The sequence below is a fragment of the Triplophysa dalaica genome, chromosome 9 (genome assembly GCF_015846415.1).
Source record: "Triplophysa dalaica isolate WHDGS20190420 chromosome 9, ASM1584641v1, whole genome shotgun sequence".
In the NCBI taxonomy this organism is placed as follows: Eukaryota; Metazoa; Chordata; class Actinopteri; order Cypriniformes; family Nemacheilidae; genus Triplophysa; species Triplophysa dalaica.
The window spans coordinates 23,300,194-23,325,604 of NC_079550.1; the positions used below are offsets into that span (position 1 = coordinate 23,300,194).

Sequence of the window (25,411 nt, forward strand, 5' to 3'; positions counted from 1 at the left end):
CGCCCATGGGTGCACAGATGAGCACAAATGCATTTGCTGTTTAAACAATGCGGCGCAGGATGTGAAAATGAAAACAGCAAAAAACACTTGCGTTGCGATGTTTGTGCCAAGTGTGTGATAGAGCACACAATGTGTACAAACTCTCTTGGTGTTAAGTCAATGGTGCAATATGGTTTTGTTTGTAGTAATATGCGCCTGTTGGTGGTGCACAGCGCTCATACATTCTGCTTATTACACACAGAGGGAAGCGCAGCAGCACACAAACATGTCAAATATTACAAATAAATACATTACAATGTAAAAGATTATAATTGTGTACATAAAGATAAAAAAATCTGCCTTGTCCTGTAGATGGTCTGAGTGCAGTCTTTGCTCTTGCAAGTTCAGCCGTGTTAATAGTGAATCCGCCATGCTGTGAGCGCAACTGCCTCTAACGGGAACGGGTTAGTTCGGGTTCTTCTTGGTTTACAGCCCAAAACGCACCCATGTCTCATGAAGAGAATAGGCACAACCCATGAGCCTGGCACGCTGACAGTTTTCCTGTCCTTAAACGAGCATAAGTGCATTCGGAAACATCCACCTGCGCCATGCGCTTTAGACCATGCGCTTACGTCATTAAAACACGGCCCTGTGCCTCTGAAAGCAGAATGATGAAGAGGTGATGCGTTCTTGATCATATCACAACAATCACAGTTATTAATATCACTTGTATGGTCAGTACTGGTATATTGTAGTGGAGTGTGCGTCTGTGAATCTTGTGTAATGAGAGAGGGAGTTGTATGAAAACATCTTTAGACAGAAATGTTTGTGTAGAATGAGGTGTGTAGCTGTGTTCGCTGAAGTGAACTCTTAAAGTCAGCTCATGTCAGGACACAGACAACACAACCCGATCATCTGCATGCGTCTCTCTGGAGAAAAGAGGAAATGATTTGTAAACCTTCCCAGCGAGCGCTCCTCATTGTTATTCTGTCATTCAGCAGAAATGATTTTCTACAGACGCGCTGGCATGTTAATTCTGCGTCAGGTCTGCAGGGCGTCCGTCATTCATTCAGAGCGATAACACCTTCACTATAACAACACCCGCCCGCCCCTGCACAACCGTCATGCCTGCACCGAACATTAAGTCATTTTACCTGCGGCGTCGCATTTCGTGAGTGCGAGGAAAAGTGATGCGCTGAGACCCCGGACCAAATGAAAGGCATTTCTCACGCTGCACCTGACAGCCACATTGAGATGCATTGAACACACAGCGTCACTTCTCTCTCTCTATAGCAAATACAAACCACATTTAACATTAAAGACACTTCTCCAGCAGTACAACAACACAACACATGAACGCTCGTCTCCACAGCACAGCCACACAAACACTGAACACATGTTGCGTCATACTGAGGAACTGCAGAAGTGCCTGATGGGTAATCAATACTTTCCACCTCCCCTCTCTCAAGATTCAAAGGAGCTTTATTGGCATGATAAAAGAAAATGTACATTGCCAAAGCACAAGATTAAATATAAACATGCAGAAATACAGATTAAGATCAAAAATAAGATAGAATAAAATTAAAAGTCTATAAGTAAAAATCTATATATATACATCTCAATATAAACAGAAAAAAGAGTTTTAATTAAAGTTCTCAATGAGGGTGATAGTGTCAGTTTGTGTGTGTTGTCCTGTCAGTGTTGTGTTGTGTTGTGCTGCTTGTTCTTTGGTCGTGGCAGGACTTGACATATCTTGCAGCAGGTTTGAGCTTCTTGACTTTTCTCCCAGTATGTATGAGATCTTGTCCTTTTGTTGAAACTGGTCAAAGTCTTTGTGTAAGTTTGTAAACTGGGGGAAGAATGTTTCTCTGATGTGTGTGTAGTTGGGACAGGAGAGGAGAAAGTGCAGCTCTGTTTCTCTCTCTGTCTCTCTCTCTCTCTCTCTCTCTCTCTGTCTCTCTCTCTCTCTCTCTCTCTGTCTCTCTCTCTCTCTCTCTGTCTCTCTCTCTCTCTCTCTCTCTCTGTCTCTCTCTCTTTCTCTCTCTCTCTATCTCTCTGTCTCTCTCTCTGTCTCTCTCTCTTTCTCACACACACACACTGTACACACACACTCATATAGATTTCCTTCAGACACACTAACAGATGAGATGGTTGGGTTTGTTTTCTGTGATGTCACGTGTGGAGTTAGTGATGCACAGGTTTATTTGAAAGAGAAAGAGCGTTCATGTGTGAGACTCAACAGTGATACACACATACTGAACATTGATCCTGTCTCTCTGTCCGTCTGTGTCTGAGCGCCTCAGCAGATCTCATTAGTGTCTGACACACACACACACCCCCTCAGGCGAGCCCACAGCACACACACACACACACACACACATGAGTGAGACAGCTGTCTGACAGCGCTGGAATCTGTCGCTCTCTCAGTGTTTAATTGAAGGAAAGTGTCCAGCTCTGCTGCTCTGAGATCAGTCTGCGTCTGTCTCGTCACGTCAGATAAAAACACTTTCCACAGGTCTTGAGAAATGTCTTTACTCGCTGTGGGTTTCTTTCAGTTATTAAGAGATTTGATGACATGTCAGTTGTTTTGCAGGGATAAAAACTACTTGCCACAAGATTCTTATTATATACAACCTGCACACAACCCACATGAAAAACACTGTAGTACGCAGTATTATTTATCTTATGGCAAACTGTAGTACTATAGTACATTGGTCTTCAACCGGGGGTCCGCCGTGGAACTGCAAGGGGTCCGCTAACTAGTGTTTACTCACAGGCTCTTTTTGAACTCATTGAAGCTCCCGCGCATTTCAATGGAATCTGCATCATAAAAAATGTAGGGTCAGAATCAGTGCATTCTCTGTCTCGCTTCTGATAAAAGTATGCATGAAACATTCTCATGTTTCTGAACTTCTGTTCTAATCTGTTAAAGCTGTAAAGTGCTAATTTAGCTGCTTACTAAATGCACCGCTTCTGCACTGTAAACTCTGACAGAACTATCATACGTGTTTAAAATCAATGAAACCCACACTGTGTAGAACTGATGGTGCGACGAATTTTACAACAGAATGCAAACCATCTGCACTGATCTCTTCACATCCAGACACGACCTCTACCTCCACTGAACAGTCTTGTCCTAAAAACTAAGGTTCACTAAAGGTTTAATTGTCCATCTCACAGTCAAATGAAATTAGCTTGTTGCTGCAAATCCCATAAAATAATCAAGCGATATATATTAAAAACAGAAAGAATACACAGAAAAGTGTAACATATCATCACGTAATAGTGCTAATGTATGGTCTGAACATAAGACTTGTTTCTATTTAAATATAAGGGGGTCCCTGTTCTCTCATCTAAGGGGTCCCTGCCCCCAAAGACCTTGAAGAGCCCTGCTATTGTATGTTTAAACTGTGGTACAGAATAACTTTCTGTAGATAATACAGACCATAATAATACACCACACACACCCTTGTAGTAAAATGAGTGTAATATACTACAGTGTGTGTAAAAAAGGGCTCGCTTCATATTTCTGTCACTTTCATGAAGCTGTCCGAGCTAGCGAGTGTATTAAACTCACATGTCTATATGATGCTTTATATCGGCCGTGTATGGGTGACTTACAGCTGTTAAAGCGCTTATGGTTGTCATGGAGACGGACCATTAGCCTGTTTCCATTTGATAAATCAGTCATATAAACGATGACATCATTCAGCCGTGCTCATATGATCACACGCTTTCACTGAATGCCTGGTGTGATGATGTCACGCTACCCGTCCACAAAGAGGAAACACAGCAGTGAGGTCATCGTGTGTGTCTGTGGTTTGTTGACATGAATAAGAGTTCATCAGGAGTGTTCAATGATCGTCTCAATCATCTTTTCTGACATGACTCGTGTTGACACTGCCAGTAAAATAATAAAATGTTGTTTCATGTAAACCTGAGAATAAGCTCTGATGTTCTCTGACAGGTGTTATGTGGATGATAAGGTGTCTAAGGTGGCGTGGTTAAACCGCTCAAACATCATCTTCGCTGGAGAGGACAAGTGGTCTCTGGACCCTCGGGTGGAGCTGGTGACTCAGGGTCAGTTGGAGTACAGTCTGAGGATACAGAAGGTGGACGTGTTTGACGAGGGACCCTACACCTGCTCCATCCAAACCAAACAAGAGCCCAAAACATCACAGGTCTATCTCATCGTCCAAGGTAAGCTTTGATTGAATGGCGTTCAGATGTGGGCGGGACAGCTGTAGTTCAGTACTGGAGAATAAAGACACACAACGGCTGACACATGTATGACGCACGTGAGCGAGTGAGGTCATCACAACACTGTGGTACACTACATTAGTACAGACTTCCTATAAACACCAAGCATGTGTGTGTTGTGTGTGTGTAGATCAGAGGTTTTGTGTTTTGAAGGTTGTGGTGGGTTGTCGCTGGCGTCTGTGTGGGCGAAAGTTGATGTTTTGTCAAAGCAGAGATGAGATTTCTGCCGGCGTCTCACGGGAGGAGAGAAATGCCCGTTCTTGTTTTGTAAGCAGAAACATGTTCATTAGTCTTGTGTGTTGTATTGTGCAGTTTTGTCTTTGCAAAATCATAAATCTTTATACAATTAGAGAAGATCCACTTGGCTGTGCAAGTTTCCCTTAAGATTAATACTAACAGCGCTGCCACACGGCACAACATAAAAGAGGAAATCAATTATGAGCCGATGTCGTTCATCTTCACAATTTTGCTTTATTCTTCTCTGTTCATTCATTCATATCAGTTCAGCTCGAATCCTGTGATCTCATGCTTGTGTGTGTCTGTGTATGTGTGTGTGTGTTCTCAATGGTCATAGAGAGAGAGCATTTCTGCTGCAACTACTATTTCTATTTCATGCGCGTTAAGGGCTGGTTATACTCGACGCAGTCGCAAGTTCGCCTGGGTGCGCGCGCCGAATATGACGTCATCGCGGAGTTAGCGGAAGTTCGCTTTGTGTCCGCGCGAAGTCATTTCGCGTGCCGGCGTGCACGACATTTTTTGTGACTCGAGTGAACAGTTCGCGCGGCGCCGCAGTCAACATGAAAGCTTTGAAGAGATTTTGGCTGAGACATCTTTAATCATCAGTGTGTCTGTTTTATATTGTATTCAGAATAAAACAATATTTATAAACATTGCTCTTTTGAACTGTTCTCATATCTTCTCATTTTATAAAACAAAGACATCCAATAGGTTAATCTATGGCAATGTACATTGAGCAGTCCCTAACCAACAATATGTAGAAATGTGTCTGCATTATGCACAGAAATGAAAGAGTGAACAAAAATGTTACAATAAAATGTACAATAGTTCGAATTGCATTTCCCCGTCCATCACACGCATCTGCTTCACAAGAGCGATGTATTCTACATCTCCACGTTTTGTGGCATGCAGTGGGTGAACATGCCATCTCGGTTTTAGCATTTTTTTTATAGTAGCAACAACCCAAAATCTCCTACGTTTCCTTGTCGAGCAGCTGCTCGCAAGACGCCATTCTGAATGATCTGACGTAATTCCGGTAAAATTCCTACTTTTCTTCTAATTCCTGCGGATTTACAGAACGATATCGTTCGTGCGCCCCCTGTCGTTTCAAAGAATATTTTAACGGCGAACGCGTCAAGTATAAACGTCTCGTCCGTTTGGGGAGTTGCGCGCGCGGACAGCAGAGGCTCGCGAAGCGGAGCCAGGCTCGAGTATAAACAGGCCTTTAGAGAGACACAGAGAGGGTCAGAGGAATATAGTGTGGGAAGAACAGAGAGAAAAAGAGAGAAAAAGAGAGAGACAGAGAGAGAGAGAGAGAGAGAGAGGAACCAAATGATGGAAACACAAAAAGAGAAATATGTCAAACACTGGACAGAAGCAACAGCTCAGCAAAGTAAAGTGGAATGCTATCTGTCACTAAAGAGAGAATATAAAGTGTCAGAATAGCTCACAAGCGTATCAGACCCTAAACTAAGAAAAGTGTTGAGCATGTACAGACTCAGTGATCACCAGCTCACTGTAGAGACGGGCAGACACAGACACACATGGACACCGAGAGAAGAGCGACTGTGTCCACACTGCACACACAATCAAGTGGAAACAGAGCTGCACTTTCTCCTCTCCTGTCCCAACTACACACACATCAGAGAAACATTCTTCCCCCAGTTTACAAACTTACACAAAGACTTTGACCAGTTTCAACAAAAGGACAAGATCTCATACATACTGGGAGAAAAGTCAAGAAGCTCAAACCTGGCTGCAAGATATGTCAAGTCCTGCCACGACCAAAGAACAACCAGCACAACACAACACAACACAGGATTTAGGACAACACACACAAACTGACACTATCACCCTCATTGAGAACTTTAAAACTCTTTTTCTGTTTATATTGAAATGTATACAGTTGTGTTCAAAATTATTCAACCCCCACTGAAATTTATAGTTTTGGTCGGTTTGACATTGATTATGATCATTCAGTCATCCTGCTTACAAGTAAATCAAAGAGGCATGTGTAGGTCAGACAAATATAACATAACATTTATAATGAAATAACCACAAATGTCTTTTCTGAGCTCACATCATTATCAGTTTTATTCAACCCCCAAGTGACATTCAATCTTAGTACTTAGTACAACATCCTTTTACAGTTATAACAGCTTTTAAACGTGAAGCATAGCTTGACACAAGTGTCTTGCAGCGATCTATGGGTATCTTCGCCCATTCATCATGGGCAAAAGCCTCCAGTTCAGTCACATTCTTAGGCTTGCGCACTGCAACTGCTTTCTTTAAGTCCCACCAGAGGTGCTCAATCGGATTTAAGTCTGGTGACTGCGATGGCCACTTCAAAATGTTCCAGCCTTTAATCTGCAACCATGCTCTAGTGGACTTTGAGGTATGCTTGGGATCATTGTCCTGTTGAAAGGTCCAAGGTCTTCCAAGCCTCAGGTTTGTGACGGACTGCATCACATTGTCATCCAATATCTCCTGGTACTGAAGAGAATTCATGGTACCTTGCACACGCTGAAGCTTCCCAGTACGTGCAGAAGCAAAACAGCCCCAAAGCATGATTGACCCCCCGCCATGCTTCACAGTAGGCAAGGTGTTCTTTTCTTCATAGGCCTTGTTCTTCCTCCCCCAAACATAGCGTTGATCCATGGGCCCAAACAGTTCTAATTTTGTTCCATCAGTCCACAGAACACTATCCCAAAACTTCTGTGGTTTGTCCACATGACTTTTGGCATACTGCAGTCGACTCTTCTTATTCTTTGGGGACAGCAAGGGGGTGCGCCTGGGAGTTTTGGCATGGAGGCCTTCATTACGCAGGGTGCGCCGTATTGTCTGAGCAGAAACTTCAGTACCCACATCTGACAAATCTTTTCTCAGTTCCTCAGCAGTCACACAGGGACTTTTCTTCACTCTACGCTTCAGGTAGCGCACAGCAGTCGAAGTCAGCATCTTCTTTCTGCCACGACCAGGTAGCGTTTCAACAGTGCCCTTTGCCTTGAATTTGCGAATGATGCTTCCTATGGTGTCTCTTGGTATGTTTAACATCTTTGCAATCTTCTTATAGCCATTGCCCTTCCTGTGAAGAGTAATCACCTGTTCTCTTGTCTTCCTGGACCATTCTCTTGACCTCACCATGTTTGTAACCACACCAGTAAATGTCTAGAAGGAGCTGAGTATCACAGTCATTTTAAAGCTGCCTAATTGGTGCTTATTAGGCTTTATTGCTGCTCCCTGATATCCACAGGTGTTTTCAATACCTGATTTAAAACACTTCATTGAACCTCTGTTCTTCTTTAAGGGGTTGAATAATTATGTCAATGAAGAATTCACAAAAGAAACATTTACTACTGTATTACAAAACTAATTGTTGTCATTTTAGTTGCATATGGTTCTTTAAGAAGTCTTTGTAGGATTTCATTCTGAATAAAATTACAAATGTACACTAAATTCCCTAAAACAATTTACAGCATTGGGGGTTGAATAATTTTGAACACAACTGTACATATAGATTTTTACTTATGGACTTTTAATTTTATTCTATCTTATTTTTTATCTTAATCTGTATTTCTGCATGTTTATATTTAATCTTGTGCTTTGGCAATGTAAATTTTCTTTTATCATGCCAATAAAGCTCCTTTGAATCTTGAATCTTGAATCTTGAAAGAGAAAGAGAGAGACAGAGAGAGAGACAGAGAGAGAGAGAGACAGAGAGAGAGAGAGAGAGAGAGAGAGAGAGACAGAGAGAGAGACAGGGAGAGAGAGAGAGACAGAGAGAGAGAGAGACAGAGAGAGAGAGAGAGAGAGAGAGACAGAGAGAGAGAGAGAGACAGAGAGAGAGAGAGAGAAAGAGAGAGACAGAGAGAGAGACAGGGAGAGAGAAAGAGACAGAGAGAGAGAGACAGAGAGAGAGAGAGACAGAGAGAGAGAGGGCGGGGTTAAAATGCAAGAATGATTGGTTAAAGAGAGCCAACAGAGATAGAGAATCAAAACTCTGCCACCTAGTGTGGTGAAGTGAATCACTCCAGCATAGACAGAACTACACACACACATATGCACACACAAACATACAAAAGTGTGCTTGCGAGTGCGAACGTTTGTTTGTGTGTGTGTGTGTGTGTGTGTGAGTGTGCATGCAAGTGTGTGTGTGTGTGTGTTTGTTCAGAGTGAATCTCAAGAATGACAAAGAGCTTCATTAAATCTCACATTCACTTGATGAATCAGTGTAAAGATGTGACCGTTCATCATGTGTGTGTATAAACGATAAGTTTGTCTTTGTGATTGATGGTGTGCGTACGCGTGTGTGTGTTATAAATGTGGGCAGTATTTATTTATTTCACTTCTTATAAATGTGAAGTCGAAGGTTTATGTGTGAGTTTATGGGGAGATTAAACTTCACACCGTTTGAGATGAAACACCTATAACATTAGTGTGTGTGTGTGTGTGTGTGTGTGTGTGTGTGTGTGATGTTCAGATGTGTTTTGAATGATCTTGTGTTTATTTCTTTCTCTCAGTCCCTGCAAACATTTATAAAGTTTCGGAGGACATCACTGTGAACGAGGGCAGTAATGTGACCCTGACGTGTTTAGCTAATGGGAGGCCGGATCCAGCCATCACCTGGAGACTTCTCAACCCATCAGGTGAGAGACATAAACATCCAGAGGTGTTCATTCCTATAGATGCTGTTTGTTATGAAGACCACTCTAGAAACCACACAACAACAGTCAAACTTGTGGAGAATACAACATAACAACACTGTTCTGTTCTGGAGGTGGGGATTGAGGTGGGGACGGAGGTGGAGATGGAGGTGGAGATGGAGATGGAGGTGGGGATGGTGGTGGGGATGGAGGTGAGGATGGAGGTGGAGATGGAGATGGAGATTAGGGTTAGGGAAAACAGAAAAGTTAAAACACAGCACAGTGCATGGTGTTTATACAACGAGTAAGGTCATTCTTATAAATAATATCTAATTTCTAAATAAATAAATAAATGAATGAATGCAGTCTCCCAGTGAGCAGCCCAACACTGCCCTGCTGTGGCGAGGAACCCAAACTCCAAAGATTGATTAATGGAGAAAAAAACCTCGGGAGAAAACAAGCTCAATCGGGAGGGCCAGATCCCCTCTGACGTGTCATAGCAGCACTCAAACTGCTGACATGTGATTTAAGTTTAGCATTTAACACCAAATATTGTAACTTCAGCATTATTAGGCAAATAGTCCGTCTTTGCTCTTGGTTGGGGATGTAGTGGTCTAAGCTGGGATGGTCCAATGGTCATATTTATCTTGGCTGGTGGTGGAATTGCCTTAGATGGAGCTGGGATGGTCAGTCAGTCTGCAGTTGTAGCTGGCGTCATCTCAAATTGGGGATGGGCATCTGTCGGTCGTCTGGACATGGTGGAACTTCTTCCTACCTCGGGATGCAGAGGCGGAAAGAGAATAAAGAAAATAATTAGCGTAGCTGCTGTTCATTAACTATGCATTAAGTGAAAGCTTGGCTGAAAAGATGTGTCTTTAATCTAGATTTAAATTGGGAGAGTGTGTCTGACCCTCGAATAGTATCAGGAAGGCTATTCCAGAGTTTAGGTGCTACGTATGAGAAAGCTCGTCCACCTTTGGTGGATTTTGTTATTCTAGGTGTTATCAAAAGTCCTAAGTTTTGAGATCTTAGAGAGCGTGATGGGTTGTAATGTGATAAAAGCTTGGTTAAGTAAGTAGGTGCTAAACCGTTCAGGGCTTTGTAAGTAATTAAAATAATTTTAAAATCAATACGATACTTAATGGGTAGCCAGTGAAGCGATGATAAAACTGGGGTTATGTGATCGTATTTTCTTGACCTAGTAAGAACTCTGGCAGCTGCATTCTGGACTAACTGTAGTTTGTTTATCGATGATACAGGACAAACACTAAGTAGAGCATTACAATAGTCAAGTCTTGAGGTCACAAATGCATGAATAAGCTTTTCTGCGTCTGCAACACATAAAATATTTCGTTATTTGGCATATTTCTAAGGTGGAAGAAGGCTGTTTTTGTTATATTTGAGATGTGATTTTTAAATGACAGGTTGCCGTCTAATATAACGCCTAGGTCTTTAACTGTATTTGTTGGAGTAACAGTGCAGCTTTCAATTTGCAGGCTGTAATCGGAGATATTCTGTTTACTTGATTTTGGTGCTATAAGTAATATTTCTGTTTTGCTAGAGTTTAAAAGGAGGAAATTACTAGTCATCCAATGTTTTATGTCCTCGATGCACTCTGCCAGTTTGGATAGCTAAAAGGAATCATCTGGTCTTAATGAGATATATAGCTGAGTATCATCTGCATAACAGTGGAAGCTAATTCCATGTTTTCTAATAATGTTGCCGAGGGGCAGCATGTATATGGAGAAAAGCAAGGGTCCTAAAACCGATCCCTGAGGTAATCCATAATTTACTTGCGTAAGATTTGACGATTTCCCATTTAAATGGACGTATTGATATCGGTCTGTTAAGTAAGATCTGAACCATTGCAGTGCCTGTCCCTGAATACCGATATAATTGTGTAAACGATCTAATAGTATTTTATGGTCTACAGTATGGAAAGCAGCACTAAGGACAAGCAGGACTAATATTGAGATGTTACCTTTATCTGATGCAATAAGGAGGTCATTTGTAATTCTAACGAGCACAGTTTCAGTGCTGTGATGCGGTCTAAAGCCAGACTGAAACTTTTCGTTCATGTCATTATTTTGTAGGAAGGTACACAGTTGAGTTGACACTACTTTTTCTAGTATTTTAGACAAGTACGGTAGATTTGAAATTGGTCTATAGCTTACAAGTTCATTGGGGTCTAAGTTTGTTTTTTTGATGAGAGGCTTGATTACAGCTAGCTTAAAGGGCCCTGGGACATGTCCTAGGTTAATTGACGAGTTGAATACATTTACATTTACATTTACATTTAGTCATTTAGCAGACGCTTTTATCCAAAGCGACTTACAAGTGGGGTAGATAATGGAAGCAATTAGGACAGCATAAGTACAACAAAAGCATAAGTGCAATCAAAAAGAAGACTGGTCTCATATAGCCTAACACAGTATACGGAACCATTCATTCATACATATTTTTTTTTTTAGAGTAGAGAAGAAAAGAGTAGAGAAGAAAAGAGTCAGAACAGATCAGTCAGATGTTGGTGGAAGAGATGTGTTTTCAGGCGTTTCTTAAAGATGGCTACAGAATCTGCAGATCTTGTAGCAGTGGGCAGATCCTTCCACATTTTACCTTTATGGGATGGCACCACAAGACGTTGTTCTTTTGCAGAGCGTATGGATCTGGCGGGTACATATGTCTGCATTTGCGATTTAAGATAAGGTGGTGCCGAACCAGTAGTGGTCTTGTAGGCCAGGAGCAGAGTCTTGAATTTGATGCGAGCGACTATAGGGAGCCAATGTAGCTTAATGAGTAGAGGAGTGACGTGTGCTATCTTTGGTTCATTAAAGATAACTCTTGCTGCAGCATTCTGGATCATCTGTAGAGGTTTGGTTGTGCAAGCTTGAAGTCCTCCCAGTAGCGCATTGCAGTAGTCCAGTCTGGCCAGGACAAGAGCCTGGACAAGGATTTGTGTAGCATGCTCTGATAGGAAGGGTCTAATTTTCCTGATATTGTAGAGGATGAATCTACAGGACCGGGCGGTGATTATGTTACAAATGGGCTCAATTACAGCAGGTAGTAACTCTTTTAATAAAGTAGTCGGAATGGGGTCTAATAAGCATGTCGTCGGTTTGGATGTTGCAATTATTTTAATTAAATCTTCCTGATTTATAGGAGAAAAACACTCTAGCATTTCTTTTTGGGTGACGGTTGAAACTAATTCTTCCGACACACTTGGAGGTTTGGTTTTAGCTATGTTGTCTCGTATTATTTCGATTTTCTCAGTAAAAAACTTCATGAATTCATTGCTACCAAGGTGCGGCGGAATACCCAGGTCAGGTGGAGTCTGTTTGTTTGTTAATTTATCAATTGTACTAAATAAAAACCTTGGATTGTTTTTGTTATTTTCTATGAGGTTACGGAAGTGCTCGGCTTTTGCTGCTTTTAGTCACTTTTGTAACAGCTTGCACTCTCTTTCCATGCAATTTTTAAGACCTCTAATTGGGTTTGTTTCCATTTTCATCCAGTTTACGCGTTTCTCTTTTTAGGGCGCGAGTGGTGTTACTATACCATGGTGCTATGATCTTTTCATTAATCTTTTTTGACTTCATAGGTGCGACCGCTTCTAATGCATTAGAGAAAATAGTGCCCATGTTGCTGGTCATGTCGTCGAGCGATTCTATATTAGTTGGAAATGTAATTAGAGGAGTCAGATCTGGCAGGTTCTTTACGAAACTATCTTTAGTAGTTGAGGTGATTGTTCTACCCTGTCGATAACGAGATATACAACTGATTTCTGCAGTGCGCAGTGTACATGTTATAAGATGGTGATCGGAAACATCGTCACTTTGAGGTATAACATCGATATTGGTTAGATCGGCTCCGTGAGATATAATCAAGTCTAGGGTATGATTAAGGTGATGAGTAGGTCTATTGATGTATTGTGTTACACCACAAGAGTCTAGTAGTTCTTTAAACGCCACTGCTAATGGAATGTTAGCAATATCTACGTGGATATTAAAATCTCCAACAATCAGTACTTTATCGACGTTGACCAATAGATCCGATAAGAAGTCTGCGAACTCTATCAGACAATTAGTGTAAGGCCCAGGGGGTCTATACACAGTAACCAATGTAAGAGAGACCAATGATTTTTTACTTTTTTTGGAACTGATATGTTTAACGCAAGCATTTCAAATGATTTAAATGTATGCATTGTACTCAGAGTAACGGTAAGAAAGTCTCTAAAGATTGTTGCGACACCACCACCTCGACCAACCGGACGTGGCTCATGAATATAACCGTAGCTTTGTGGAGTAGACTCATTTAGACCGAAGTAATCATTTGGCTTAAGCCAGGTTTCAGTGAGGCAAAGTATATCAAAACTGTTGTCTGTGATCATTTCATTTACAATAACTGCTTTTGGATTTAGTGATCTAATATCAAGTAGCCCAAACTTTAGGCGTTGGTTTCGCTCATTAAATATATTGTCTTTTGGTTTAATCATGATAAGATTTTTTCTCAGACTTTTAAATAAATTATTATTTGGTTGTATTATTCGGGGGACAGACACAGTCTCTATGCATTTGAAAGCAGTAACATTCTTAAAAGTTGGGTGAGAAGAACACAGACTATGGTTAAAATTTGTACTTACTAGTCAAATGGTGCATAGCGTCTTTGAGATGTTGTCAGACAGAATTTCCGCTCCAATGCTGCTGGGATGCACCCCGTCGGGGCGGAAGAGCCTTGGTCGCTCCCAAAACAGATCAAAATAATTTACAAAGAGCAGCTTCTGTTCAATACACCATGACTTTAACCAATTATTAAGCGTAAATAGTCTACTGAACTTTTCGTTCCCTCGTCGGTAAGTAGGAAGCAGCCCTGATACGATGGTCCTGGCCGTGGGCGATGCGTTGCGAACAGTGTCGACCAGACTCCTGAAGTCCCTCTTCAGGATCTCCGACTGCCGCATTCTCACATCATTGACCCCCGCGTGCAGAACTACAGCTCCCACACTTGCATCCTCCTTCAGAATCGTAGTTACTTGCGCAGAGACATCGAGAACACGGGCGCCAGGAAAACAGTGAGTACGCACCTTACCTTCATTGAAGGAGACGCGTACGTTCCGGACGATTGAGTCTCCGATGACCACAGCATTGGATTTCATCTCGCAGAGGGCAGCATAGCGATTTCTCGTAGAAATCTCGAAGACCGGTGGCGGCAGTGGGGGAGAGGTCATCGCTCCGGTCCTGGATTTCGCCTCTCGCCGTGTTTGTGTGTGCAGGAGTGAAGTTCATTTCGGCTCGTCGTGCTCTTGAAGCCTGGGCTCTGTGCATAGAAACACACGGAGTAGAAGTGATAGGAGTATTACAATCACGTCGAACACTTACCGCAGCTTTGTGAGCTTAAGCCCGGGATGTTTCCAGCGCCATTTTTCGTTCTGGGATGGAGATGGAGGTGGAGATGGAAGTTGGGATGGAGGTGGAGGTGGAGATGGAGATGGAGATGGAGGTTGGGATGGAGATGGGGATGGAGATGGAGGTTGGGATGGAGATGGAGGTTGGGATGGAGATGGAGATGGAGGTGGAGATGGAGGTTGGGATGGAGATGGAGGTGAAGATGGAGGTTGGTATGGAGATGGAGGTTGGGATGGAGATGGGCATGGGGATGGAGGTGGGTTTGAGTGCTTCAGGATTAGGCAGCTGATAAGAAGCACAGACACTTAAACAGGACTCAGTCTAGTGTGTGTTGTGTGACTATAGGTTAAGGTTGATAAGCTGCACCTGATGTGATTGGCTGATGTATTCTTGACTCACGTGACCAGTCAGAACTGACGCTATACTTGATCGCAGCACTTTGTTTGCAGGAAACAGCGGCCCCTGCTGTTTAAAACATTTACTGCGATTTTTATAACCTCTCGACTGACTTGAATCGTCACAAATTATAATCGATTTTCAACCTGCTCACGGTGATTTGTTTCAAACCTTCATATCAGATGATGTGCTGATAGTGTGGGTCTGGTTTCTTAAGGATTTATCAGCTCACATCATCAGTCTGTCCTCATTCTGTTTGACGTCTGATGAGTTTGTACAGCGTGTGTGAGCGTCCGCCTGACCTGAATACTGCTGCTGGATGTTCTCTTTCTGTCAGATGTGAAAGTGTGTGTGTGTGTGTCTGTGTGTGTGTGTGTGTGTGTGTGTGTGTGTGTGAGTGCGTGTGTGTATGTCTGTCTGTGCGTCCGTGTGAGATTCATGTGAGGAGACTGAACTATAGGGATATAATAATGAGCCGGTTGGATATCGATTATAATGGGTGAGGATTCAAATCGGTTGAGCTGTGAACTGAATCGCAATACATGTTTTAAAACAGCAGGGGCCGCCGTGTTCACTGCTAACATAAACGTGCACATAATGATATCTCTTAACTGTAAAAAATCCAAGCAAAGCGCAGACAGTATTAGTTTGTTTATATTAAAGAGACTTTTTATATTATTTAGTTGTTTTAAAATTGCAGTTTAGTTTTGTTATTTGAAATGAAACATCATTTTATTATAGAAAGAAACGTGAAGCGTTTAAGAAATAATATTTAGGATAGTTGTTCATTTCTAATTTGTTTCAACTCATTTTGTAAAAATAAATCGTGAGTAAATGGCTTCGTGAGATCAGAATCGTGAATCATTACAGCATGTCTTTCTGCTTAATAAGCTGATGTCGTTTGAGTCATGTGACTGGTCATGTGTCAGGTCTCAAACAGAAGTGACAGTAAAATAACGCACTAGAAACAGCCAAATGAAAATCTATTGTGGCATAAGCAGGTAGTGCAGACATGAGGAGACATGATGAAACAGCGTCTGACCCTCAGCATCACTGGTCACTGGTGACGTCTCAGTCTCAGACTTCTATGTGAAGTGCTTTTCTGTGCAGATGGGTTAGTTGATAAATATGATAACACGTGAACACATGTCTCAAATGTTTGATGATATCACTTAATTTCCCTTTACTCTCACACCGTCACCATGCTTGAGACAGCACGGCTCCATATTTACATGAATAAGATTAAAGATGAACGATTATTATTGTTTTAAATGTATTTCTTTGAAGTAAAATAATAATGATAATTACATCAAGTTTTAGATGACAGTCTACATCACAGATTTGATCCAGAGTCACTTACAGTTGATGAAAATGAGAAGCGTTGTGATGTTGTGATGATGTAATCCTCACCGCACACTGTAAGACAAAACTCATCATTACTTAATGATATAAAAGACATCAAAATGATTAAGTAGTCACGTATGACATCATAGTGTTTGTGTAGCAGTCACTACAGGCAAACCTTTGAGGACAGAATGTTAACAGTGCAGTGACATCACAGAGCAGCCGTTTGATTGGCTGTGTGAATCAGCAGCGTGTCAAACATTCATCACCTGATGTTAATTTTCATTCTTCTGCTGATAAAACCATCAGATATTTCATTAAGAGCTCATTACACGCTTATTTAACACCAGAAACATTTATAGAGATCAGCTCGCATGAGTAATCACTGACCTTCAGTGTGTGTGTGTGTGTGCGTGCGATTGTCAGTGTGTGTGTGTGTGTGTGTAAGTGTGTCTGAAGTGTATTAATTTGATGTGTTTTATCTCTCAGTTTTGCTGAAGTTTGCCAGTTTCAGTGTTTTACATAAATTAATATTCACGGAGTAAACACATTGTGCTGTAAATGATGCTTGTGAATTAAACATTAGCAATAAAATGAGCCCCGAAACGTCTTCAACCTTCTAAAGAAAGAGCTGACCAGATCAGACTCACCATAAGTGTGTGTGTGTGTGTGTGTGTGTGTGTGTGTGTGTGCACGTGCGTGCGTGTGTATGCGTGTGTATGTGTGTGTGTGTGTTTGCGCGTGTGCAAGGCAAAATGTATTTCTATAGCATGTTTAAAACAGCGCCAGCTGACCAAAGTGCTGTACAACAAAACATCAGTTCACAGACAAAATGACACAGCAATACAGAAAATGAAAAACAGGACAAATACAATGGTAAAAGATTAAAAATATAAAGTGAAAAAGTAAGTTTGAAGATGAGATTTAAAATGCCAATATCCGGAGACAGCCTGATATAAGCGGGTAGGTCATTCCACAATAGGGGGCGGCAATCGAAAAAGCACAATCTCCTTTGAGTTTCAGACGTGATCGAGGCACAGAGAGAACACTAGGCCATTTCCTAAGGGAAAGGAGATCTGTAATATATTCAGGACGTTGACCATGTCGTCCCCTATAAAGGAATATTAATAACTTCAGTTAGACTGGCAACCAGTGTAATGGTGCAAGAATCGGTGAAATCTGGTCCCACTTTAAGGAACCTGGCTGCGGCATTTTGAACCTGTTGCAAACATGATAAAGAAGATTTACACACACCTAAATACAGTGAGTTACACTAGTCTATGTATCCTAGAAGTGACGAAAGCATGAATCACAGTCTCCAAATCCTCAAACGTTGAAAAGGTTTTCAACCTCGCAATAGATCTAAGATGATAAAAACTGTTTTGATTTGCTTATCAAACTTTAATTCAGTATCAAAAATCACTCCTAGGTTTCTTACATGTGTTTTAGAGCAAATAGAGCCTGACTGTTAATCGGTGTTCTTAGTGGAGGAATAAAGTGTGCACACATCTGTACAAGTTTAGAGATGTTGAGTTAATGAGTTGTACTTTGCTCTGTTATTCTTTGTATAAACTGACAGAGATGTTACAATATTATGGATATTGTGTTATTATATCTATAGCAACATTGTGTCAATATTATGGTGGTCACATGACTTTATGAAACGATACATAGAGAATGTTAGAAATAATAATCAATGTTACCTCTGTCAAGGTCCATCAGGTGCAGTGATTTTATTTGATGAAAGTGATTTGACTCATTTCATACTCACAGCGCTGAGCAACAGTTACGATGACATTTCCTAGTCATTCAATTCAATTTATTTATATAACGCTTTTCATGCTCCGGAAAAACAGCTTTACATGAGCGAAACAGAAAAACACAAAAAGTTAAAACACAGCACAGTGCATAGTGTTTATAGAACTAGCAAGATCATTCTAATAAATAATATCTGATAAATAAATAGATAAGTCATCATTTGTCATTTAAAATAGTGTAGTACGTGGGCTTTATACCAAGGTATTATGGTACAGTGAGATTGTGATATTTTTACATCCCTAGTGTTTAATATTATTTTGTGCATCTGTGTGAGATCACAAGCTTGTGTGCGCCCTCTGCTGGACAACAAACACATTACACACTGTATTTCACAATGATGATGATGACGATTGTTGCCATTGCAGCACTGTGAGTGTTGTTATTTGTGTATGATAAATGTCTTGTGATGTGTGTGTGTGTCAGCCGAGGCTCTGGACGTCGGGGAATATCTGGAGATTTCAGGCATGGTGAGGTCTCAGGCCGGACGTTACGAGTGTAAAGCCAGTAATGATGTTTCCACACCCGATGTCAAATACGTCAACGTGATTGTCAACTGTGAGTAGATTGTGTGTTTATTCTGAATATATATGTGATGCTGATGTCATCCGTCAATACTGAAGTCACATTCTCTGCACAACACAAGTCTGCGTGGACCAAACTGTGGATCATTTCTCACAACATGTTTTCAATAACCAATCCATCAACACTCATTTCTACTTCACAACAGGCTAACCTCTCAGCAGATTCATCAAATGGATGAAAACACATTCAGAACAAAATCATTTTTTAATCTAGAGAATCTTGGAAATGAACATACCACTTCATTGTGATTTCACCCTGATGTCCTGTTTTACTCTTTCTTTATTCTGTAACCGCAGACAGACTTGTGTGAAACATGACAGAAGTTGATTGATGATGACACTTATTTAAAGTGTCACGAGTGACAGCGTTTTTGTTCAGAATTGTGTTCCGCTGAAGTTTGTTTTGAGACGTGACAAGTGTTTGGCCGATGAAGAGCGTGTGAAGAGTTGAGAAGAGTGTCTTCAGTATTGACCGATGCTTGTTTCAATAAGAAAGTGTGTTGTGTGTGTGTCATCTGGTGCGTCTGTCAGATCCTCCGTATATAAAAGCCGTGCGGAGTTCAGTGACTCCTGTGGGACACGCTGGGATTCTGCACTGTGAGGCGTCGGCCGTCCCGCAGCCGGAATTTGAGTGGTTCAGAGACGACCGCAGGTTCACTCTTCATTCTTATCATCTTTTTCTTAAAGATCAGATACTCAAAGTCAATGCAATGTAACATTTAAAGGGACAGTTCACCCAAAAATGGAAAATCTGTCATCATTTACTCACCCTCATGTCATTTCATACCTGTATAAATGACTTTGTTTTGATCAACACAGAGAATGATATTTGGAAGAATGTTTGCAATTTTCACTTCTGGGACATCATCCAAGACCATAGTAGGAAGGGTTAAATGCTTGTCAAAGGTTCCCAAGAACAGTTTGTGTTCCTAAATCCTTCAAAATATCTTGAACATAAATATATAATCATTTTTTCCTACTATAGTAGTGGAGTCCTAGAAGTAAAAATTGATCACATTTTTCAAGTATCTTTCTCTGTGTTCATCAGAACAAATACATTTCTACAGGTCTGAAATGCCATTAGGGTGAGTGAATTCTTTGAATGAAATGTTTTCTTCTGCTCATTCATCAGATTGTCGAGTTCTCAGAGTGTTAACATTCAGATCACGGGATCTCGAACACTGCTGGTCGTCGCAAACGTCACTGAAGATGATTATGGAAATTACACGTGTGTCGCTACAAACAGACTGGGCATCCACAACGCAAGCGTGTTCCTCTACAGTAAGAAACACAACTCACAACCTTCTGTCTGTGTGTGTGTGTGTGTGGACATACCTTTGTATCCCGGTGGGGACCCCAACCTGAAAACACACCCACTCATGGGGACAAAAACTGAGGGCCTCACGGGCACAAAAGCTTATAAATTGTACAGAACTATCATTTTTTTAAATAAATAAATTTGAAAAGTTTAGGGGATAAAATATATAGTTGTACAGTATAAAAAACATTACGCCTATGGACTGTCCCCACGGAGATAATAAAGCATAAGTGTGTTTGTGTGCGTGTGTGCGCATGCGTGTGTGGGTGCGTGCGTGCGCGTGTGTGTGTTTGCGTGCGTGTAGTTAAGCATTTGAGGGGCGGAAATGTTTTCAAAATTTTGAATTTTTCATTGAACATCTCACTGACATTATTGTGTAAGTTACTCTGAAAAAGTAATCCATTACTAGTTACTAATGACATATTCAATAGTGTAATTAGATTAGTGTACAGATGACTCTCTCCAGAAAGTATTTTATGACTTATTACTCATTACTTTCTATATCAACCTTGATGAGTTCTGTGATTCAAGGATAAACATGAAACAATTCATTCAAATAAATAATATTAAACTACATAAAGTAATATTATTAACTGACTAAAGTATAGAAATGTGAGGAGACATTAAAGCACAGATTTTAAAGTTAGACTTTGAATTTTGTGACATACACATATATTAGCGATAATATCACGATGTGCTGATGCTACTGTAGTCGATGTATTTATTGGCGGTTCTATGACGATACATCACAGTATCTGTCTAGCTATGAAAACAAAATGCCCATGAAAAGATTTAGTGCAACATTTGTCTCTTTATTCAAGTCCACTAAACTTTTTCAGAAGGTAAATTAATATATTACCAACATGAGTAACGTTTCAAGTAAATTAAACATTTTATGCTCAAATTAAAAGCTTATCTTTGTAGACTGACACATTTAACACATTTAAAAATGTTTATACTGGCAAATTTCTAAATTAAACAAACAGACACTTATTTAAAGCTGTGAACATCTTAGTGTTAACCCGCTTAAATAAAAGAAACCTTTAAAACATTTAAGTGCAGCACCTTCTATTGAATCTAAGCATATTAACGTTCGTTTACAAGTACGCATGGATAATATATTATTTTACACGCAAGCCTAAACTGTTTCTCAGTTTGCTCATGTTTCCCTTGTTTGCATGTTTAGCTCCACCCAGTGAATCCATGATGTAATAACGCTTGGAAATATATTCAGAGCGTCTTGTTTTATTAATGAATTAAAAGATTGGTATTTGGCGCAGCGTATGGATTCTCGTATTGCACGGAGAAGGACGACGATACATCGCCATATTGATATATTGTCACACCCCTACATTATTTATTGAATTACATCAGAAGTAACTGTAATTGAAACAAGAATTATCTCTTACTTTACCTTTTCAAGGGAAAAGTCATTACATTACAGTAACTAATTACTTGGCAACACTGGTCATGATCCAAGAAATCATAGATTTGTTTTGATCAGAAACCAAACCCATAAAAATATAAAAATTGCTGTAATTATAGTGTAGTGTTTTTTTGTTGCTGTATGGAATACCGTTGGAAACCCTTTACAGAGTCTGTGAAAATGTGAATCATTTTAACAAAATAAGAGAGAGCACACAAAACGCTTGTTATTTTTTAATTTGTACTGTCCTGGGTTAGATATTTGACATAAAAGATGTTTACATGTAGTCCACAAAACTTTTTCATGCCAGTGTGATTTGTAGTAAAACTTGTCAGAGGAAGACAGAACCACATGAAGCACAAGTGCAGTTCACAGTTCAGCCTCCATATGTCACCTTTGACCCACAGAAGAGCGTCTGTCTGTTCTAACGTGTCTGTCTCTCTCCATCACAGAACCTGGCACCGGGCGGGACATCAACGGATCCGACTGCATGTGTCAATCATTGGGGCTCCTCCTCCTGTCTGTGCTCTTTGCACTTTTGAAGTGTTAATGTTCAGCGCCACACGGTGGATCGTCTCAGACTGTTTCCATCCCTCCGTCCATCCTCGCTCACCGTTACCCAGCAGGACGACTGATGTATTATCAGGACAACATATGACATAGGGCTGAAGGTGCTGTTTTTATCAACTGAATATTGTTCCTGTGCCACACAGTGTCTGACTGAGCGTCTGTCTCTTCTGGATGTTTCACACCTGACAGCATGTGTGTGTGTGTAATAAACCTGTCGAACCCAACCGGCAATCGTCTAGAAATGTAGAAAATAGCTCTTGATGTCATTGCGTTGTCCCATAAAACTTGAGTCTGCTCCAACACGTGTTCAACAAGCCGAGCCCAGAACATCACTTCACATCATTTAAACGCAGTTGCCAAAAACACTAAACACGCGTCTGTTTATTATTATTATAATTATTGATATGTTTTGTTATATGACCAAATGTTAAATCTGTAGTTCTGAATGTTGCTAACAGTATTAGCTTCACGCTGCTGATACCTCAAGAAAGAACATGAATGTGTGTTTCTATCACTTGTTCTCATTGTGAGTCTGACGTCCGTCGTTGTGTTTGAAGATGATCACGGCGGTCACATTGCTCCTAGTGATGGGTCGTTCGTGAATGATTCGTTCATTTTGAACGAATCTTAAATGTGACTCGGGAAGAACGAGTTGTCATGGGAAGTGATTCGTTCAGTCGCGCATGCGCATTGCGCAACATGCTCCGGACGTTTAACAAATGCAATCAGAGCCAGAAAGAGAATTGATTAGTTCACCTCTCGAGTCTTCGGGTTCGAGTCGTTCGGTCTTTTGTAATGTGACGTGAAAGCTTTGGACACATAAATTAGCTAATTTACAACCTTCAATGGGGGCACGGTGGCTTAGTGGTTAGCACGTTCGCCTCACACCTCCAGGGTTGGGGGTTCGATTCCGGCTTCCGACTTGTGTGTGTGTGGAGTTTGCATGTTCTCCCCGTGCCTCGGGGGTTTCCTCCGGGTACTCCGGTTTCCTCCCCTGGTCCAAAGACATGCATGGTAGGTTGATTGGCATCTCTGGAAAAAATTGTCCGTAGGGTGTGAGTGTGTGAGTGAATGAGTGAGTGTGTGTGCCCTGCGATGGGTTGGCACTCCATCCAGGGTGTATCCTGCCTTGATGCCCGATGACTCCTGAGATAGACACAGGCTCCCCGTGACCCGAGGTAGTTCGGATAAGCGGTAGAAAATGGAATGGAATGGAAACAACCTTCATAAGAAACGGGTGCATAGCCTAGCCCTAGTGTTTGTTAATTGATAGACAAAGACAGTGAAATGATAAATGAATCAAGATAAGAGGTGAGGTGAGCTAATCATAGACGAAATACCAAAGTAAACAAGTAATTAATCTTTTCTGTTTATTATAGCATTATAGTTTTGTATTGGTTTTAATGAGATCAACCTTTGCATAAGTAGTAGATTTGTTAGGAAAGTGACATGTAACATTTTAATTATACTTTGCTAAACTGAACGAAAGGAACGATATGACTCGACAAAAGATTCGTACATTTTGCTGAACGAGACTCAAAGGTCCGAGTCAATAAAATGATCCGAACTTCCCATCACTAATTGCTCTGAATCCAAACTCCTCCCACATGCTTAACCCCTCCCACACGGACAGTCAATCCCGCCTGTGAGGATTTTGGAGGGCTACCCGTGAAATGTATTGAGAATGATTTAAAAACTATCTTTAATATTTGATGGTATATTTATTGCATTTTATACATGAAAACTTCATATATACTCATGCGCTTATATAACAAACTCCCGCCATGTCACACAAACGTCTCAATCCTCCAATGACGTCATCGTCATCAGATCATGTGACTCTAATGAAGGCTAACCGACACTTCTGTTGTGTGTAAATAGTTTTTGGAATCAGACGTTCTTGTGTGTTTAAATGAATCTAATGGTAATTCAGGTGATCGTGTAGTTAATCTTCTGCTTCCTGACAGGAGGATAATTAGATCCTAAAGCTTTTTAATAGAAAGAATTTACACAATCTTTAAATAATTAGATTTGAAACGCCTGCACTGTTCTTATGAAGAGAGAATATTAATCATAATTGTACAGAGACATTTACTGCCAAAACAAATAAACCCCGTTAGATTAAAAAGCCATGATGTGTTACAGATGAATGACACACACCACACGTTTGTGTTAGTATTGCGTGTGTGTGTTTTAGCTAGCGTTTAACATCCGTCTGTCAGTTTAAAGCAGTACGACAGATTTGATTGTCAACTTTTCATGTTTGTGATTGGATGCCTTGATTGATGACGTCACCATCTGCGTGTTTGAATTTAAAGGGCCAGTCACGTGTCTTCTGTACCACAGAGATGTATGATCCACAGTCGTGAAGTTTGTGTCTCATGTATGAATGTGAGGATCGGAGCGCGTGTGCGTGCATCATGATAAGATGAAATGTGTTTTTGTGGATCCTCTTCTGCTATGAAACACGCCGGAGTTTCCAGTCGCATCATCCTCATCAAAAGCAATTAAGATTTTCTAAGCGCGTTTATTTACTCTGAAGTCGCCGCAGTGGATTTTGAAACCCTTCTGCACTGTCAGGGACTCATGAAATGTGTCGAATGGAAATAAAGTCATTTGAATCGGATGTTTCCAAAATGGGTTCAAACCGTTTTTCGGTGAGAACATGATAGTGATGAAATCTGTTAATCATGTAACATGCAAATAAAGAAATATAACGATTGTTAGAGCTCCCTTTAAAGTGTGTTGTTTTGTCATATTCACGCTGCTTGTCCTTATTATCACCAAACATTGTGACTGACATCAAAATCACCAAACTTGAGTCCTCATCACTCGCCCCTTTGTCACGTCAAACCTGTGTGACTTTCTCTCTTGCACAGAACACAAAAGAAGATATTTTGAAGAAAGTTGTTAACTGGCCCATGTTCACTTTTGTGTTCATACAAGAAGTCGGTGGGGTCATTCTTCAAAATATCTTCTTTCGTCTTCTGCACACAAAGAAGCTCTTACAGGTTTGACTGATAAGAGGATGAGTAATTGATGACAGATTGTTTTGGTGAACTGCATGAGGCTTTAAGAGAGTGTGCGTGTTCTGCTTTCAGGTTTTTATTTGTGTGAAAATGTTTAGTGTGACGTTTCTCTTGTAAAATGACAGAATATCATCATGTGATCAGATCTACAGACAGCAGCCTTCGGTTTGTGTGATTAACGTGAATGCAGAGATGTAATGTGACGGTCTCCATGGAAACAATGATGCTCCAGTCACCTAACAGTTTACACGCTGGCTAATGTAGGTGAATTGATAGGATCTAAATGACACAAAAACAAATGACGAGGCTCAAGTGACATTCGTGAGAAAGAAGATCACACGGCCCTGTTGATGTCCTTTAAGAACAGCTTTAATATGCAGAAATCAAAACATCAATCTGAATGTTTGT

At 40.8% G+C, this 25,411-nt stretch overlaps 2 protein-coding genes across 3 annotated transcripts in view; one reads left to right on the forward strand and one right to left on the reverse strand.

Moving 5' to 3' along the window:
- Window positions 1-24,702, forward strand: part of lsamp (limbic system associated membrane protein) — a 112,487-nt gene extending 87,785 nt beyond the window's left edge. For both annotated transcript variants that reach the window (XM_056757250.1, XM_056757249.1), the window contains 6 exons: window positions 3,947-4,179; window positions 8,997-9,122; window positions 18,503-18,634; window positions 19,192-19,312; window positions 19,793-19,941; window positions 21,857-24,702. In XM_056757250.1, coding sequence (XP_056613228.1) covers window positions 3,947-4,179; window positions 8,997-9,122; window positions 18,503-18,634; window positions 19,192-19,312; window positions 19,793-19,941; window positions 21,857-21,954 — 859 coding nt within the window. In that variant the 3' untranslated portion in view covers window positions 21,955-24,702. The remainder of the gene's footprint in view (window positions 1-3,946; window positions 4,180-8,996; window positions 9,123-18,502; window positions 18,635-19,191; window positions 19,313-19,792; window positions 19,942-21,856) is intronic.
- A 652-nt stretch (window positions 24,703-25,354) lies between these two features.
- Window positions 25,355-25,411, reverse strand: part of gap43 (growth associated protein 43) — a 5,370-nt gene continuing 5,313 nt past the window's right edge. Inside the window, exon 3 of the mRNA XM_056755944.1 lies at window positions 25,355-25,411. This exon is cut by the window's right edge and continues 589 nt beyond it. The gene's annotated coding sequence lies outside the window, so the exon portion shown is untranslated.